Source organism: Miniopterus schreibersii (genome assembly GCF_964146895.1).
Source record: "Miniopterus schreibersii genome assembly, chromosome: 2".
Classification (NCBI taxonomy): Eukaryota; Metazoa; Chordata; class Mammalia; order Chiroptera; family Miniopteridae; genus Miniopterus; species Miniopterus schreibersii.
The window spans coordinates 33,188,868-33,209,317 of NC_138102.1; the positions used below are offsets into that span (position 1 = coordinate 33,188,868).

At 39.8% G+C, this 20,450-nt stretch overlaps 1 protein-coding gene across 9 annotated transcripts in view; it reads right to left on the reverse strand.

Moving 5' to 3' along the window:
- BIVM (basic, immunoglobulin-like variable motif containing) overlaps positions 1-20,398 on the reverse strand; it is a 30,795-nt gene extending 10,397 nt beyond the window's left edge. Inside the window, exons 1-5 of one of the 9 annotated variants that reach the window (XM_081128992.1) lie at positions 19,988-20,398; positions 6,251-6,847; positions 1,103-1,229; positions 583-678; positions 197-301 (exon numbers count right to left, since the gene is read on the reverse strand). In XM_081128992.1, coding sequence (XP_080985118.1) covers positions 197-301; positions 583-678; positions 1,103-1,229; positions 6,251-6,728 — 806 coding nt within the window. In that variant the 5' untranslated portion in view covers positions 6,729-6,847; positions 19,988-20,398. Of the gene's footprint in view, positions 1-196; positions 302-582; positions 679-1,102; positions 1,230-6,250; positions 6,848-18,878; positions 19,209-19,987 lie in introns of those variants that run through there. The other 8 variants (XM_081128993.1, XM_081128995.1, XM_081128991.1 and 5 more) reach the window with 8 other exon arrangements.
- Positions 20,399-20,450: the final 52 nt, after the last annotated feature.

Sequence of the window (20,450 nt, forward strand, 5' to 3'; positions counted from 1 at the left end):
GCTCATGGCAACAGTTCCATAACAAAGATGGCACTATTCCAATTCTAGAGAAATTCAGGCAGGGCCCAAATTGATATACCTACTACAGGTTGGGGCCTGGCAGCTAGATACATGGTTTACTATCAACACACATCTACAACATTATTATTTTACAGAATTAGAAATAAGGTATTGTCTCTAAGTGAGGGCTTCATACCTCATAAGTGTTGTATTTCCAGTGAAAGGGCCAAACCTAATATCTTCAAATGGGGGTTGAAAGCCCAAAATATGTAATGCTTCTTCTTGGGTAATAGGTGGAAGACTACAAAAGAAACATTGCCTTTCATTTTAAAATTCCAACCACATTCAAATATAACCTGTCTCAATATTAATATGTCTGTCTGATTTGCAGTTTTAGTAATATTTTTAATTTTTATTTTATCAAAAGCAATGTGTGCATATATTTTAGCTAAAAGGCTTAAAACAAAATGCAGCAGTTTTTTCTCAATTTATGACAATTTTATCCTTAAAAACCTTCCATTACAGAAATAGCAACACTGAATAACTTGGAGTGTAGAGATACCAATAAATTAACATACTCACTTTCCAGCTCCCATTGTACTATATAAGAAATTCCAACAAGAAATTAATGAGGAGATACCACAAGAAGTCTTATATTGTGGTCGGCTTATGCAGTACCTGGGAAAACAAAAGAGTTTTCTTCACTTGAATTAATACAAAATAGGTATATAAATATATAACACTCATGGCAACTAAGAGTATTAACATAATGAAAATTTTGATCATTTAAACCAATATAAAATCTTTATTCCCTTAAAATAGTTTATATTTATTAAACTCATCATAAGTGCATAAGAACAATAAATCATTAATTTTAATAGAGACAGCTAAGTATGACTACTAATAAAAGTGGATATTATCCAAACCAATGGGAAAAAATAATGGCGTATAAATTTAGACACCAGCTACTAAAATTTCACTGCATATTCCTAGCCGAGCTGCATGCATGATTATTTGCAACTTTAGTTCTATGAGGTTTTTATATATTCTGGATATTAAACCCTTATCAGAGATATGATCTACAAATATTTTTAGAGATTACCATCGTCTGAGGTCTAATACTTTCCGCTGTTTGATATCTTCAAGAGGAGACTGTTGAGGCCAATCCCTTTGATGCCTTCCTTTTTTATCTGAAGGCTTTTTCTTGGAAATTTGTTTCTTTACATTGCCTAGAATATAAGAGTAGAAAAAACAAAATGCTTAAGATGAAGTAAACTGCCAGGACAATTATAGTAATTGTGGAACAAAATTTAAAAAGTAACTGCCACTAGTTCTAAAAATGATATTTGTAAACATATTAAAGAAATAAATGTATCTTCAAAAATACTCTCCTACCTTAAAGGGAGAAAACAAAAACATATTTAAACAAGCATGAATGTTATTTCCTATCAGATTTGTATATTCCAATTCCTAAGCTAGTACAAGAATCAATGACAAAATCTTTAATTTAGAAAATCAAATTACCAACAGTAAAATATTTAACTAGAGCACTTTCTAGAAAATGAATCCTTTCTATAAAACATTAAAACCACATTACTGTAACTCTGTTAAAAAGTAAAAACATTAGATCCACTAATGCAATCATGATGTTTAAAAATATCTGCAGGCCTACAGAGCCCACAAAATGGTTTAAAAATGATGCACACATATGTATGTTATTAAAAGCGACTTTAGCATCAGGACCTAGAATAGAAAACAAAGTTTCTTTTCTGTGTATGTGCATGTTCTCTCCCTCTCTCTCCCTCACTTCCTCTCCAATCCCTTTCTCTATCTGTCTCTCTCTCTCCCACCCCCCCTCCCGCAAAAGACATATAAGACAAATACTAGTGGTCACCTATGGGGAGGAGGGAAACTCGGAGCTAGACAAAAGGAAGACAAAAGTAAGATTTAGACTTTGTAGTGTATAATTTTTATGCTTTTGATTTCTGAGCCATGCTAATGGATTAGTCAAAATATTATATAAATTAAAATATTAATAACATCCAAGTCTTATTTCACTAATACCATTAACATTTTAGATAGCTATGCTCAAATACTTTAATAATGTCGCACATATAATATTTTAAATGAAATAATCAAATCTGTTATAAAAATTAAATAAAAGCTAATGTTTTATTTTTATGAGTTATTCATAAATTATGAAACATAAATTATATAGACATATTCCCAGAAAACAAACATGGAAAAGGGTCCATTTTATTCATTTAAGATGCTGTACACTGAAATCATTTGGTACCCAAAACCAGCTAGAACTTAGAAACTGTTGTTATACTGAAATTTCTGTAATTTCTCTAAAATATTATAAAAGCAAACACTATTATATCTAGAAACAAGTCCCACCCCACCCCCTTCTAGTTATTCTAAGTCTTCAGAGAACATGAAATTTCTCACAGAGCTAAACAACCACTGGCAAACAATAACTTGAAAAAATGAGAATCTCATTATGGCAAATTTCCATTAATAATAAATAGAGATCCAGAAAATGGAAAACCTACTTTCTACCATTTCTTGAGATGTCTTCACTGCCCAATAATGCCCTAAGTTTTCCCTAAGAAGTTTTCCCAGCCACTAAGAATTTTAGAGGCTAATGAACATGGCAATCTGACCTCAGCAGTGGTCTGTACCCACACACTTTCCTCTAATGCTTAGCTAAGCCTGTTCTCTGTTCTTCTCTGTTCTGAGCTTACTCCCGTAAGTCCCTGGAGATACATAAGGATATATGTTCCAAATGAACATCCTTCATAACATCTCACACTGCCACACAGAGAACTGGTCCCAAAACAAAACTCCATTCAATTTGAGGAAGAAAGCTCTGTCAAATTGGAAGCTAAGTTTGAGAAGGAAACAAGAGTGACACCTGAAGACTCCCCATCTCATCAACTCCAGTAACCTTTGCCCATTGCCCCTAGTCATTGGCAGATTCCTTCTTCTACACCTCACCCTGCCCACAACACACCCACAGAGCCCCAACACCAAATATATATACATACTATATACACACCTCTATTCACCACACTGGCTTTTAGAACCATGGGACTGAGTTCTAAACAATCACAGTTACTAAAAAGAGAGGTGGCGGGACCCCAGGAAGAAGAGAGCCAGATAAGGGGAGATCTAAATTCTGTATATAAATTTGGCCCAAATCTTAGGCTCACACATGCACACAGCAAACCCCAAACAGCACCGCTAAAGCTGAAAGAATTGAACTGAAATTTGAGATGTCCTCAAGAGACAGAGTTGATTGGGTCCAATCAAATTAACTGTGCTAAATAAATTATTTTTTTTTTAAAGCACTGTTTGGAAGAATATACCAGAATCCAAAGTCACAGTAAGATAACATTACCAATATTTAGTATACAATCCAAAATTACTGAACATGTGAGGAAACAGGGGAAAAAAATGTGACACATTCTAAAGAAAAAAGGGCAAATTGTGAGATGACTCAGACTTTAAAATTGGCAGATAAGGACTTTAAAGTGGGGATTATAATTATGCTTTATGAGATGGATAAAATGCTCTAGTAACGAATGAAAAGATATCAAATCCAAAATAAGAAACAAACACTATTTAAAAAGGTAAATTCTAGAACTAAGATAAACAATATCTGAAATAAACAATTCACTGAATATACTTCACTATCTTAAGATACGTGCTTTAAATATAAAAAGACACAGGTGAAAATAAATGAACCATTGAAAACTAGTCAAAAGAAAGCTAGATTAGCCATAGTACTGATTTCCAACCATTTTCATCTCATGGCAAACATAAACTAATTACTAAAATTTTGCAGGACACCAAAAAACAAATTTTTGCTGATCTGACCAAAAAAGGCCTAATTTTTATTCATTCACACAAGATGGCTATTGTTGTGTTGGCTGTCATCATTTTTTAATTTATCAACCTAAGTGAAAAGAGGTTAGTGCCCCTGACTAAATAGTCAGGTTTGCATGTTTTAAAAATTCTTGTGGCACACCAGTGTGCCATGGAGCACCGGCTGAAAATCACTGAGCTATATAAACATCAAACAAAGTACTTTCAGAACAAGAAATATTGCCAGGAATAATGAGGAATATTTCATAATGATAAAAAGGTCAATTCATCAAGAAGAAATAAAAATCATAAATGTGTAAGTATCTACTTAATAACAGCTTCAGATTATATGATAACAAAAATCAACAGAATTAAATGGAGAAAAGGCAACTCCACAATCATAGTTGGAGATTTTTAATACTCCATTTTCAGCAATTGATAGAACAAGGCTAAAATTAAGTAGAGACATGGAACATGTGAGTAATACTTTCAAAAGGACTGACCTAATAAATATTTGTAGAACACTACACCCAACAACTACAGAATGCACCTTCTTTTCAAGTGCACATGTGCTTTCACTAACAGATCATATGCTGAGTTATAAAACAAGTCTCGGTAAATTTAAAAAGACTGAGATCATATGTCCTCTGTCCAAAATGGAACTGAATTAGAAATCAATATTTAGGGGAAAAAACAAATTATCTAGAAATTACAAAGCATACTTCTAAATAATGCATGTATGAAAGAAGAAATCACAAGGAAAATTAGAAAACACTTCAAATTAAATGATAATAAAAATAAAGTACATCAAAATTTGTGGACTATAGCTAAAACAGGACTTAGAGAGCAATTTAGAACATTAAGTGTTTATAGCAGAAATGTCTTGAGTCAAGAAGTCAGAGAATGAAGAACAAAGTAAACTGAAAGGAAGAAAAGTAGGGGGAAAATAAAGAGCAGAAATCAGTGAAATAGAAAACAAACAGTTGAGAAAATTAACAAAGCTAAAAGCTGGTTGCTTGAAAAGATAAACAAAACCTATAAACCCCTAGCAAGAAAAAAATAAAAGACAAGTTCAGGAACGAAAGAACAGTTATTACAAAAGACCATATAGATTTGAAAAGAATAAAGGGACTATTAGAAACAACTTTATGCCAACAGTCTTAACCACTTAGACAAAATGGACAAAATAAAATTTGACAGCATGGAAATTAAGACAACATAATCAAAGTCAGAGATTTTGAATACCCCTCAACAAACACTTCCCAAGGAGAAAACACTTCCCAACTTGACTTAGGAGACCTGCACCGCCCTAATTCCAACACCTGAAAAAGACATTAAAAAAATTGTAGCCCAGCCCAGCCGGACGTGGCTCAGCGGTGAGCATCGACCTAGGATCCAGGCGATCAGGGTTCGATTCCTGGTCAGGGCACATGCCCGGGTTGCGGGCTCAATCAATGACTCTCTCATCATTGATGTTTCTATCTCTCTCTCCCTCTCCTTTCTTCTCTCTGAGATCAATAAAGATTTTTTTTTAATTATTTAAAAAACAAAAACAAATTGTAGCCCAGTCACTCAGAAATATAGACAAAGTGAAATCCCCTGACACCCTGAAAATTACAAATTTACAGAACATTCCATGAAACAAGTTGATTTTGCAAAAGAATGGGTAGAGTTGGTGGGTTTACAAAATGATCAGAGAAGCTTAGAAGTAAAATACAAACCCTACTTCTACTATGACTTCCTAGCTATGCAAATTTGGGCAGGCGACTTACCCCCTCAATGCCTCAATTTCTTCACCAATGAAAATGGGATAAAAGTACCTACCTCATAAAATTCCTGTGTTACTGTGAGTAAAAAAAAAATTAAAATTACAAAAAGAGGGGGAAGCATTGGTATTTGCTAGAGGACCACCATATCGCAATTGTGAGGGCTGTGCACTGCACCCGAAGTGAGCTCCCTCGGTGATCAGCACCCAAATTGGGCAGTGTGACAACCTACTCAGTGTTACCCTAGAGACCTTGCAGGGTACTCAAAAAATTGCAGCAACAACAAAAGTCTCAATGTTATGTGGCAGAAAAGAAAACCAGATATTTAATTGGGAAATAGAAATTCATTTCCCTGCACAACTATAACATAGTAGTATGTTGCTCTAACCACCTCATTAACCATTTTCTAAGTCACCATGTATCTATCTGTAATACCTGTATTCTACAGCATCCTAGATTTTTTTACGCTCTCAAAATGCAATGGTAATGTTTGAAGTTTCCAATAGCAACACATTAATGAACCAAATGTTCCATGTCCAAGGTTATCTTTTAATTAAAATGATACATTGTTTTCTTACTATTTTCACATGTGAACGTCATGGCTCCTTCCTTACCTGATTTGTGTTTCACATTTGTGGTCACCCCATCAAATTCAGATTTATCAATTTCCCATGCGAGAGGTAGTTTGCCCAGGCTACTGGATAAGTTTTCTAAGCTATTTTCCTCATTGTAGATGATTTCGGATGTACTAGCTGGGATGCCAATGTATCTTGATGATTTATTTCCAGCAGATAAAGAGGTACTATCGGGGAGGCAAGAAGAGCGGGATGGATTTGAAGTTTTATAGATTGAGGTTGCCTGGTTGAGAAAGGCATAGTCTGAACAGATGGCATAAATTTTCTCCCGAGTATGGGTCACTGGACAGCTCCACGGATAATGACCATCTCCTTTGGGAGTCAAGGGTGCTCCTGAGGTATGTGTGCAAAAAGACTGTACAGCATCTTGTAGGTTCTCTTCAGGAGACCTTCTCTCGGATTTGTGCTCACCATTTCCAGAATCATTTGCCCTTTCTGCTTCTGCAACGTTAGGCATTGAATGCAACTATAAAAGTTCTATTAGGAGGAGGAAGGTGCAACTCTTTCTGTTTCTTGAAAAATTGTGACAATTGTTTACACCATTCTACAAAAACTTGAGAGCTGCAAAATGGGCCCCTAAGAAAAGAGGGAGGAGAGAGGTCAACAATCCACCAGACACTACAAAGAACCCTAAAAACTGTACCAAGTGTCATATGCCTTCATTCAATAAGTATTTATTTTTAAAGTTATGATCACTGACCATTTGTCCTAATAAAAGATTATTTTAAAACAATGCATTAGAGTAAAAAAAGACAAATAGCCCAATTAAAATAGGCAAAGTATCTGAATACTCACTTCTCCAAAGATGATACAGAAATGGTCAATAAGCCCATGAAAATTAAGCACATCATTAGCCATCACAGAAATGCAAATCAAAACCACAATGAGATACCACCTGACACCCACCAGTATGACTATAATAAAAAAGATAATAATAAAGATTGTTAAGGATGTGGAGAAACTAGAACTCGCATACACTGATAATGGAAGTGCAAAATGGTCAGTCACTTTGGAAAACAGTTTCTGAAACATTTAGAGTTACCAAGTGATCCAGCAAAGTCACTCCTAGGTATACATCCAAGAGAAGTGAAAACGTATGTCTACACAAATGTTCATAGCAGCATTATTCATGATAGCCAAAAAGTGGAAACAATCCAGACATTCATCAACTAGTGAATGAATAAATAACGTAGTATTATCCATACTATGGAATATTAGGCAATAAAACTAAATGAGGTACTGAACCATGCTACAACATGGATGCACCTTGAAAGCGTTGTGCTAAGTGAATAAAGCCAGTCACAAAGGACTAGATAGTGTTATAACTCCATTTAGATGAAGTGTCCAGAATATGCAAATCCATTCCATAGAGACAGAAAGTAGAGTAGTGGTTACTGAGGACGGGAGGGTAAAAGGAGGTTGGGAGTAACGGGTTTCTTTTTGAAGTAATAAAAATATCCTATAATTGGCTGTGGTGATGAATGCACAACACTGTGAATATACTAAAAGTCATGTAATTGTACAATTTAAAAAGGCTAAATTGGATGCTGTCTGAATTGTATCTCAATAAAGCTGTACAGAAAAACAAGATATTAGCAACGTTATTTAAAAAGCATATAGGCACAAAGGATACATGAAGGCTAATAAGCACAGATGTAAATCAACAGAAACTACAGAATAAAAAGTTTAAGCAGTCTTGATTTTTTATTTCATTTTTTAGCTCCTACTACTTTCCTTTAGCATCTTTTTTTTTTTATTGAATGTATTAGGGTAACATGGGTCAATAAAATTATATAGATTTTAGGTGTACAATTCTATGATACATCATCTGTATACTGTATTGTGTGTTCACCACCCCAAGTCTCCTTCCAACAGCATTTACCCCCTTTTACCCTCTTCTACCTCCCCTCACCCCACTTTCCCTCTGGTAATCACCATACTGTTGTCTGTGTCTGAGTTTTATTTTTTGCTTTATTCCTTCACCTTTTTCACCCATTTCCCCCTCCCCGTGAGGGCAGGCAGTCTGTTCGGTGTATCTATGAATCTGTTTCTTTCTTAGTTTATTTTGTTCATTTGATTCCACATATAAATGGAATCATATAGCACTTGTCCTTCTCTAATTGGCTTCTCTCACTTAATACTCTCCAGGGGCATCCATGCTGTCACAAAAGGTAACCTTTCCTTTTTTAAGACCAAGTAGTATTCCATTGTGTAAAAGTCCCACAGCTTTTTCATCCACTCATCTCCTGATGGGCACTTGGGCTGCTTCCAGATCTTGGCTATTGTGAATAACACTGCAGTAAACATAGGGGTGCATACATTCTTTCAAATAAGAGTTTTGGGTTTCTTCGCATATATTCCCAGAAGTGGAACTGCTGGGTCAAAAGGCAGTTCCATTTTTAATTTTTTGAGGTAACTCCATACTGTTTTCCACAGTGGCTGCACCAATCCGCAATCCCACCAACAGTGCACGGGGGTTTCCTTTGCTCTGCATCAGCACTTGCTGTTCATTGATTTGTTGAGGACAGCCATTCTGACAAATGTGAGGTGATATCTCATTGTGGTTTTAATTTCCATTTCTCTGATGATTAATGACATTGAGCATCTTTTCATATGCTACTGGCCATCTGTATGTCCTCTTTGGAAAAGTGTCTATTCAGGTCCTTTGCCTACATTTTAATTGGGTTGTTTGGTTTTATGGTGTTGAGTTTTATAAGTTCTTTACAAATTTTGGATATTAAGCCCTTACCAGATGTATCGTTGGCAAATATGTTCTCCCATTCAGTGGGTTGTCTTTTCATTTCGTTGACAGTTTCCTTTGCTGTGCAAAACCTTTAGTTGACATATTCCCATTTATTTATTTTTTCCTTTGTTTCCCTTGCTCGAGAAGATGTATCAGAAAAAATATTGCTATGAGAAATGTGCAATCTTCTAGGATTTTGATGGTTTCAAGTCTAACATTTAAGTCTTTATTCCATTTTTATTTTATTCTTGTGTATGGTGTAAGAAAGGTGGTCTAGTTTCACTTTTTTGCACATATCTGTCCAATTTTCCCAACACCACTTATTAAATAGACTATCTTTACCTCATTGGTTGTTTCTTTTACCCTGTTGTCAAATATTAATTGTCATAAAGGTGTGGGTTTATTTCTGGGCTCTCTATTCTATTTCATTGATCTATATGTATGTTTTTATGCCAGTAACATACTGTTTTGACTACTATGGCTTTGCAGTATAGTTTAGTATCAGGTAGCATGATTCTTCCAACTTTGTTCTTTCTCATGATTGCTGTTGCCATCGGGGGTCTTTTGTGGTTCCATACAAATTTTTGTTCTATTTCTGTGCAAGATAGCATTGGTATCTTGATAGGAATTGCATTGAATCTATAGATTGCTTTGAGTAGTAAGAGCATTTTAATGATGTTAATTCTTCCTATCCATAAACATGGTATATGCTTCCAATTATTTATATCTTCTTCAATTTCTATTTCAGTGTCTTATAATTTTCCAAGTACAGGTCTTCTAAATCCTTGGTTAAATTGATTCCTAGATTGTTGTTTTTTATGCAGTTGCAACTGGGACTGTTTTATTAGTTTCCCTTTCTTATAGTTCAGTATTGGTATATAAAAATGCAGCTGATTCCTGGATATTTATTTTTGTATCCTGCTACTTTAATGAATTCATTTATGGGTTTTAGTAGATTTTTTGCAGGGGAATCTTTACGGTTGTCTATATACAGTATCATGTCGTCAGCAAATAATGACAGTTGTACTTTTTCCTCTCCAATTTATATGCCTTTTATTTCTTCTCATTGTCTGATTGCCGTGGCTAGGGTATCAAGTACTATGATGAATAAGAGTGGTAAAAGTAGACATCCCTGTCTTGTTCCTGATCTTAACGGAAACACAGGTTTTGCCCATTGCATATGACGTTAGCTGTGGGTTTGTGATATATGGCCTTTGTCACATATGGCCTTTGTTATGTTGAGGTATGTTCCCTCTATTACCACTTTGCTGAGAGTTTTTATCATAAATGGGTGACGGATTTTATCAAATGCTTTTTCTGCATCTATTGATTTAATCATGTAATTTTTACCTTCACTTTGCTTATGTGGTATATCACATTTATTGATTTCTGGATATTGTACCAACTTTGCATCTCTGGAATAAATCTCTCTTTTTCATGGTACATCATCTTTTTAGTGTACTGTTGGATTTGTTTTGATAATGTTTTGTTGAGGATTTTAGCATCTTTGTTCATCAGAGACACTGGTCTATAATTTTCTTTCTGTATAGTGTCTTCATGTGGGTTTCAAATTAGCATAATGCTGGTCTCACAAATAGCTTGGGAGTCTTCCCTCCTCTTAAATTTTTTGGAAAGTTTGACGATAGGAGTTAGCTCGTCTTTGAAGCTTTGGTAAAATTCACCTGTAAAGCCATCCGGTACAGGAGTTTTGTTTGTTGGGAGTTTACTTTATTACTGCTTATTTTTGTTAGTTGTAATCTATTTAGATTTTTATGTTTTTCCGTTCTTATGTTTTTCCGATTTAGTTTTGGAAGATTGTATGTTTCTAGGAATTTATCCATTTCATCCAGATTGTCCAACTTCTTGGCGTATAGTTGTTCATAATATTTCTTTACAATCCTCTGTATTTCTGTGGTGTCAGTTGTTATTTCTCCATCTTTAATTCTGATTTGTGTTCTTTTTTTTTTTTTGATGAATCTGGTTAAAGGTTTGTCAATCTTGTTTCATCTTTTCAAAAAAAAATCTCTTGGTTTTATTGATCTTTTATATTGTCTTTTTAGATTCTATTTTATTTCTGCCATGATCATTATTATTTCCTTTCTTCTTGCTTTAGGTTTTGGTATCCTTTTTTTAGTAACTTTAAGTGTAATGTTAGATGGATTATTCGAGATTTTTCTTGTTTCTTTAGGTAGGCCTGAGGCTAAGAATTTCCCTCATGGGACTGCTTTTGCTTCATCCCATATATTTGGGGTGGTTGTGATCTCATTTTCACTTGTTTCAAATATCTTTTTATTTCTTCCTTGATCTCATTGGTAACTCATTCATTGTTTACTAACATGTTATTTAGCTTCCACGTTTTTATGTTTTTCCATTTTTTTCTTGTGATTGATTTCTAGTTTCATACCATTGTGCTTAGAGAAGATGCATGATATGATTTCAATCTTCTTCAATTTGAGTTGTTTTGTGGCCTAATATGTGGTCTATCCTAGAAAATTCCCATGTGCACTTGAAAACAATGTATATTTTGTTGCTTTGGGGTGAACTGCTCTGAAGATATTCATTAAATCCATCTGACATACTGTGTCATTTAAGGCTTCTGTTTCCTTGTTGATATTCTCTGTCTGGAAGATCCATCCACTGATGTCAATGGAGTGTTAAAAATCCCCTACTATGACCATATTACTGTCGATCTCTCCCTTTATGTCCATCAAGATTTGCTTTATATATTTAGGTGCTCCTATGTTGGGTCCATACATGTTTATAAAGGTTACATCCTCTTGTAGGATTGCTCCCCTTATTATTAAGTAGTGTCCTTCTTTGTCTCATACTATAGCCTTGTTTTAATGTCTATTTTGTCTGAAATAAGTATTGTTACCCCAGCTTTTTTTTCCTTTCCATTTGCATGAAATATCTTTGTCCATCACTTTAAGTCTGTATGTACATTTCGTTCTGAGGTGGGTCCCTTGTACACAGCATGATATATTGGTCTTGTTATCTTATCCATTCAGCTACCCTATGTCTTTTGATTGAGCATTTAAGCCTTTAACATTTAAAGTGATTATTGATAGGTAAGTATTTAATGCCATTTTGTTCTCCTATGTTGCTCTGTTTCTCCTTTTCCTTTCTTCTTGTTCCTTCTTCTTTCTTCTTCCTCCTCTCCCTCTTCTTCTTTAAGTAAGCTCTTTAATATTTATTGTAATATTGGCTGGTGGTAACAAGCTCCTTTAGCTTTTATGTTGTCTGAGAAGCTCTTTATTTCTCCTTCAATTTTATATGATAGCCTTGCTGTGTAAAGTAGTCTTGGTTATAGATCCTTGCTTTTCATCACTTTGAATATTTCATGCCAATCCCTTCTGGCCTGAAATGTTTCTGTTGAGAAATCAGTTCTCAGTCTTATAGGAGCTCTCTTAGAGGTAACTGTCTTTCTCTTGATACTTTTAAGATTCTCTTTGTCTTTAACCTTTGCCATTTTAATTATGATGTGTCTTGGTGTGACCTTCTTTGGGTTTATCTTGTTTGTGACTCCGTGAGCTTCCTGTATTTGTGTGTATTTTTCCTTCACCAGGCCAGAAAAATTTTGGTCAAAATTTTTCAAATAGGTTCTCAATTCCTTGCTCTCTCTTCTCATTCTGGTACCCCTATGATGTGAATGTTATTGCACTTCTAGTTGTCTCAAAGGTCCCTTAAACTATCCTCATTTTTTCAAATTCTTTTTCCTTTTTGTTGCTATGATTGGTTGTTTTTTTCCACCTTGCCTTCCAAATCGCTGATTTGATCCTCTGGTTCATCTAACCTACATTTTATTCCTTCCAGTGTATTTTTTATGTCAGATATGTTATTATTCATTCCCAACTGGTTCATTATGGTTTTTATGCCCTTTTCCATGCTGCTGCAGTTCTGTTTCTTTAGCATCCTTATAACCATTTTTTACCTCTATATCTGATAAATTGTTTGTCTCCATTTTATTTAGCTATTTTTGTAGAGATTTCTTCTATTCTTTCATTTGAGGAATGTTTGTCTCCCCATGTTGGTTGCCTCTTTGTGTTTGTTTCCATGTATTAGCTAGATCTGTTACGACTCTCAGTTATGGTAGGGTGGCCTTACGTAATAGCTGTCCTGTGGGACCCAAGGGCATAACATCCTTGATCACTTGAGCTGGGTGATCCATGCATATCCCTTATGTGTGTTATGTGGGCCCTCCTGTTGTAATTGGGTCTTGGCTTCTATTGGCCTGTTCATGTGTTGGGTCAGTCCTCAAGCTGACTGAATGTGAGAATTAACCTATACCTCAATGTACAAGCTGCTTTGTAGGTGTTGACCATGCAAAGTGGAATTCCCCTGAGCAGGATCTGGTGCCTACTGAGATCTCCCTTTGGATATGCCAATTATGAATCTAACTGTATCCTGCTCTGACGTTGTCTAAAGCTGATCACTAGGCATGTCGTTTCTTTGGCCTCTTCGGAAGGACTGTGGTGCATGCCAATGTCAGATGCTGCCTATGACTAGCCCTTGGCAACCTGTTTGGAGTTAGAAAGTGAGCCACAGTTTGTGGCTGATTCTTCTGGTCCTGGGTGTGAGCAGGAATGACCAAGCTGCACTGCAAGGACATCTTCTACCAGCACAGGGGCCAGTGGCAGGTCAGCAAAAGTCCCAAGGCACCCCAAGATATGCCTCTGCCTGCCTCCGCCTACTGCTGCCTGTTAAGCTCAGTCAATGAACGAGCCTCTGGCCATATTCGAGTTGCGTGAGGTAGGTTCTCAGTGAGTCACCAGGTAAGGGGAGTGGTGTTCACCTGATCAATACAAGTTCAATTTCAGTGCCAGTGCTGGGTCTGAGGCCATTAGTAAATGATCCAGAGCATACCAAGTCTAACTGCCACCCACTGGGTGCTCACACACCTTTGTGGTGGGGCAGGGTCTCCGGGAGCTGTCAGGGTGAGGCAGCAAAATTTACCAGGCCCAAATAGACCACAATTTGACTGTATGAAGGGAAGGCTCTCCATTGTTCAGGTATATGAGGGGAAAATGACCCCTGTCCTAGAACCACACAACTCAGTCTATTCCAGGTTATGCTAAGAGCCCAATCTCAACAGGATGTGGCTGCCAGAAGTCAAAAGGATGTAGCTAGCAGGTCTCCCGTGAAGAGGAGGCACTAGTCAGGTTCACAGGAAAGTAGAGGGAATGGCCCCTGCCACAAAGCCACACAACTCAGTCACTGATACCCCCTGAGTCTGATAAAAGCTCTACACTCCAGCCTTGGCAGCTGACTCCTCAGCAGGGAAAAGCTCTGCAGAGTGGTGCTACACAGAGTCCAGAGGGTGGAGCAATTGCTTTCCCCCAAGCTGATGGTGTATGCAAGGGAGTACTTCACCGAAGAAAGATGGTATCTGTGATATGGGAGAGTGATTCAACACAAGTATCCTGGTGGCTGTCCTTTTAGCTCTCTCTCCAGAGCCACAAACCTCAGTCTCTCCTCAGGCAACTCTAGTTTGCTCAGCCCTCCCTCTGTGGAAGCCCAGGCGAGTGGCTGCAAAAGAGATATTGTGCATTGGCCCTTGACAAGGGCTCCTGTGTCTCTTGCAGACTCCCATCTTTCCCTGGCAGACAGAATCCCTGCTGATTTTCACAGCCAGGTGTTATGTGGGCGCCTCTTCCCAGCTCTGGTGCTCTGGGCTAGGGAGCCCAGCTTGGGGTTGAGACCCATGCTCCTTAGGGGGAACCTTTGCAGCTGAGATATTCCTCCAGAATCTCAGCTGTCACTCGCTGGTGTGGGGCCAGCCCTTTTTGCATCTCTGTCCTTCCTACGAATCTCTGGCTTCTATAAATCCTTGTTTATAAAACTTCTCTTCAGCTAGTCTTCAGTTGGTTATTCTGATTGCTTTATATTTCAGTTTTAATTCCAGTCTGGTCCTGGGAGGAAGTTAACATAACATCCACCTACTCTGGCACTATCTTGGATCTCCCCAGAATTTAAATTTTTTAAGTATCTGTCATCTGACAAAAAAACAGGATCCAATCCAGGTAGTCACCAACTTCTGATCAATCTCAGCAAAAACTAAAATCCAATTCTAAACTGATTCCTTTAGGGGGAAAAAGAGAGAAAAATTTAAAAAGCAACTGAGAGCATCGAGGAAGATGCAGATTTATATCAAACGAAGACCTGGACGAATGAAACCGTTGAGCAAGAGCTGAGCAAGCCCGCTTTGCAGGGCTTTAGCAATGGAGTAGCATTCAAGAGATTCAACCCACCTGGGTGACCAATTTGACATTGACTTTTTAAAAATCTCTGCCCATCTGCTTACTTAAAAAATTAGAAATGAGAATAACTTTTACAGATTACAGGAAACTAACTATATAAAATCCATCATACAAATACTGAATAACAAAACCTATGACTAAGATGATAAGAAATAACAGATTATTACCCTGAGTCTGTGGGGAGAAAATAATGAAGGTACTGCATGTCCTTCATGTAATTTAAGGAAACAGACCTCCATAAAAGATTCCATTTTCTTTATGTTTAAAGAATGTTTAAATGCCCTCTACTCAAACTTTCATGTAACTTGTCCAGAGTTTATAGTTATTTATAGGGGGGTCTGTTTTGCAGGAGCTTCACCAACAAAGATGGAACCTCTGATGGCTTCAAAACTTCCTTGTGTTTGTTTGTTTGTTTGTTTAGTTAAGAAATCCTAGGAGCAGGTATAGTGAATCCCAAGGTAGGAATCTGTTATGCCTTCTCCGTCTTCCTCATCTCCTGACATGATGGTGACAGTGGAGGGAGATGCAAGAGAAGCGGAGTACATGAAACCAAACTGCTTTTCTGAGGAGTTGGTTTCTCTGATTTTAAGCAGGTGTCCTAGAATAGCCTTTTCTATTTTTTTATGTTATCCTTATGTCTTTCTCTAAAAGCCATAGTATGGATAGGGCAGTAAGGAGCTAGGAAAATTCCAAGGCAAGTGGAATAGGGAAACTGAGACAGGAAAGTTAAAACAAGGCCAAAGGGTGTGGGCAATTTGCAGCCACCTTGTAAATAACAAGCTATTTTCCCCCCCAGCCAAGGGCACTGGAGAGCAAATGGTTAAAAACCTAAAAACCTCCCTAACAAGAGAATGCAAGAATGGATGTGGGGAAGCAGAAAGGAAAAAAGGGGCAATTTTACTCCCTAAGCAGAAAAGCCAGCAGTCTCAAGGCTTGGCAAGCTACAATTGCCAGGTGCTTCTCATGAACTCTGGGAAGGCCACAACAAAGTAAAAGAAAGCTTGAGAATTAATCTGTACCAAAATACTCAGCAAAGGAATTTTGAGACCTATAGACCAGAGGATATATAACACCTTGGAACCCCACCCAACTTGCTATTCAGATTAGCTGAGAGCCCATCTGTGCTGCTTCATAAGCCAGATATATAGATTTGCTTGCCTTGCTTCTTTAATAAAGGTGCATGCTTTAATAAAATTGACTTAATCACAGCGCAATCAAGGTCTCTCATATAAACTCATTTATAGGAGCAGACAAGGGTCGAGGTTGGGGACAACCCTCTCCCACTGACTCAGGGCACTATCTGGTAACACCTCTCTGGTGTTGGTGAGACAGAGAGGTATTATTTGTAGCATTGGGGTTGTGTGGGTGGGTTGTTGTAGGATGAGGCATGAAAGAAAACAGCAAATGGTCATGGTAAAGGGCAATTAGCAAAGGGTACAGAAGTTAGTCTGGTGGGGAAAACAGAAATGTTCTAGGTGCTGCTCTTGCTATCTCTACATCTCAAGCTTAGCTTCTACTTTGCCAGAGCTTCCTTCCTCAGGCTGAATGGAATTTTACCTGTGGGACCAGCTCCTTGTGTGGAGATTTTATGAAAGATGCTGATTTGGAACCTATATATAAGAATGTCCTTATCAAAAACAAATGCAAAGGGAAATTAATGCATTCACACACAAAAGGGGCCAAGCTTCCAAAGCTAAAGATAAGAAAGAACAAAGCAACTGACTAATAAAAAATTTAAGTCTGGTTTTGTTGTTTGGGTTTGATTGCTTTTAAATGATGGTCAATGATAAAAAATAAAAAAAAAATGACACCTTTGGTTGCACTTTTACCATAATAAAATAAAAAGCAAAGATCATAAGTATAAAAGAGTATTTTATATTTGTCAATAAAAGCCAAGAGTAAATTTAGAGTGGTTTGCAAACTTTCTCATTGAACCACAATGTATGGAAATTTGCTTTGAAAGACTGTAATATTTATAAATTTTACCACATAGTAAAACAAATTACAGAAAAATATTGCAAAGTACCAAAAGATATTACAGAGAAAGTAAAAATTATCCAAATCCCATGACCCAAACATTGCTATAGCGCTATTTTTTTCCCTTATCTGTCTGATCCTGTGTTTTCTCCCCACTTCAATGAGATCTCCATGAGGCCAAGGGTGCTAGTATTATTGTGTCCTCAGGCATTCTTACAAGTGAACTAAGCACAAATTATTACTGGTAACAGAGACATTAGAGATGCCAATAATTGTATTCTATTGTAATTATAGCCTCAGGAGGTAGTGAGGGACAGAGAGGCAGTTTGTCCCTCCAATACATAGCCCGCAGCTCTCAGTTTTCTCATACCTTGTATCTGCTTTTGTCATTTTTATAAACCATTCTCAATTCCATTCCCACTCCTAGCCCCCACCCCCACCCTGAGCTGGTATTTCTAATATGACCTGTGCACAGGTATTAGAAAGTAAAGCATGTAGCATCTAACTCCTTTGGCTAAAACCTTCTGCTGTTAGGAACAAAAGCCAGCCCCTAATCTGGACCCATCTCATCCACCCTCTCCCCCTTCTCTCCCTGCTGCCTCCACACTGACCAACTTTCCGTTCTCTAAGTGCTGTTTATTCCTACTCACCCTCCTTTAGTTAATTTCCATATATCCTTCAGATACCTTCAAATGTCACTTTGGGGGTGGGGAGTGCTTTCTTTGCTCCTCAAAATGGACAAGGTCACCCTGTATATGCTACATGCTCAGCTCCTTTCTTTCATAGGTTTGAACCAGGGTGCCATTTTACATTTATACCCCTGTGTGTTTGTGTGACGAGTGTCTGCCTCTTGCAAGTCTGGTTTTCCTGACGACTGTATTCCCAAGGCCCAGCATTTGTCGAAGTATCATCTACAAATACTTATTTTTAAATCCCAGTGTCGGCATTATTGTAAATCCCAGCTAAAGAGCCTAGAAGCCCAGGAGGGCTTACCCAGGAGTGGCCTTAGGAATCAAGAACTGGGGTATTAGCCAAAGGGCCTCCTCTTCTTCTCCCTACTTCTCAACTGTGAAAACTGAAGTTCCCCAATGCAGGTAACTGAGACGATGCTATATTAAGATTTACTAATAAAAATGACTGCAGGATGTAATGCTCAAATTAATGATTTATTTATAAGATCATGGCACAAGCAACGAAAGTACTGTTTACTTGCGCGCAAAAAAAATTTCGTAAAATGGCCAGCTCTAAACGCACCGCTAGAGTAACGATTTGAACTGTTTTGCAAACTAACCCTTCCATTTGTGAGAATACTCACTGCCTAGGTCACATTCTTCTCCGGTTATATTTTAAATCGGCATTTTTAAGGAACATGTTTGCTTAGAGAACTAAACATCTTAAATCTCTTCAGAAAAGCTTTCCACACATGACGACTCTTATGATCTATATTCTGTGAGTAAGGCCACTGAGACACAGAGGCAGGTGAGTGACTTACAAAGGGCGCACTGCCGGAGGCCAAACCAGACGCACGCAGCCCCCGCGTCTCGTCTCGTCTGGGTCCCCGCCCCCGCCCCCGCCGCGCTCCACCCCGACCCCTCCCCGGGCCCCCCAGGCCTCTCTCCCTCAGTCAGACCTGAACCACTCGCTTGTGGAGGTGCCGGCCTACGATGGAAACCCGGGGTCTTCCCGCGCACGGGCCCTGGGGAGGCGAGCGGCGTTCCCACCGACCTCCTCTGCGCAGCTAGCGGCGCGCGGCGCTCGGAGGCCTCGGGGTGGGGGAGGCGCTCGCGCAGGCCGGGGCCGGGCGCCCAGCCGCTTGGCGCGTAGGCGGCGCCGGCCCAGAGGGAAAGGCGCGGTGCGCCCCCGGCGACGGCCACTCCAGCAGTCTCCCCGGCCCGCGCGCATTCCCAATGGCCCGAGTCCGCTGGCGTCGCCGCAGCCCGGCCTCCTGGCCCCTCCTCCCGCCCTCGGTCCCCGCCGGAAGCCGGAGTTTGCCGCCGGGGGGAGTGGGCAGAGGCTTGCGGGGTGACCTCCTCTTACCCGCCCCAGGACGCTCCGGAGGCTCTCGGCACCTTGTCTGGTGGGACTGGGCAGTTGTCCCCAGGCGAAGAGAGCCCCCCGATTCGGGCTTTGGAATGCGCGAGTTGATATCATTACTAATGAGAAGTGCAAAAAAGAAAACAGAAAAGGAAACCCCCGCACAGGCCCGCTTTGTCCGGCGGAGCCCCTAGGCCCGTCTGAGTTTTCGGGGCAGCAGGCAAGGTCGAGAGGAGGGAGGAAGAGGAGGCGGCTCCGGGTCCGACTCCAGAGCTGACCGTGACTCCTGGAAAGCACATTGGCCGCGGGGGGCGCGCACTCCAGGCAGGGGCCCTGCACAGCGTAGCTGGGAGGAGGACGGGCTCCTGGAGTTAGCCGCTGGCGTACGAGGGGGCAACTCCAAATCTGGCTTTGTTCCCGAGAGGACTCGTTCCTTGCCTCCCTCGCGCTTCCCTTCACCCTACTGCCCAGCTCGTCACCCCTTTTCCCCAGGAGAACGCGCACCGACGCAGTGACCTCCACCCGGACGGCCGCGGGCTCGGGAGGGTGTGTGGTCCCCGACGGCCCCGGCGGCGTTGGCGGCGCCTAGAAAAGGCGGGCCTCGCCAGGCCCGGCCCGCGGCGCCCCGGCGCGTGGCACGAGACCCGGCGCGCAGGGCGCACAGCCGCCGACCGCACCTTCGGTTCTGCCCACAGCCCCCGGTACCTTTAGCCTGTCCGGTAGGGTCGGGTCGCTGCGGCCGCGGCGAAACCCCGCTACTGACCCGGATCACAGCTTCCAGCGCGCAGCCTGCGACGCTCCCCGGGTTTCCGAGGCTGGTGTCTCGCGTCCCATCAGAAAGTACGGGGACTGCGCCCTGGATGGCTGTGCCCGGAGTCCAGTCGTCATATCACTGACACCTTCCTTTCATCGTGTTTTATGCCTGACCTCTGCACGTGCGGAGGATATGGTGACAAGTTAAAGAAAAAAACGCTTAGCTGTGCCTCCAGGCCCACGTGCCCTCCTAATGGACACCTAGTATTTATCTGTTCCCTGAAAGCCGAGACCGCAAAGTAAATAAATGAGCGAGCGACGGTAAAACCCGGCAGGATTTCCGCTAGTCCTGCGGCGAACTACATGTCCCAGGAAGCCGCGGTGCCGGGACGCGTGTCCACTGCGCCATCCACTT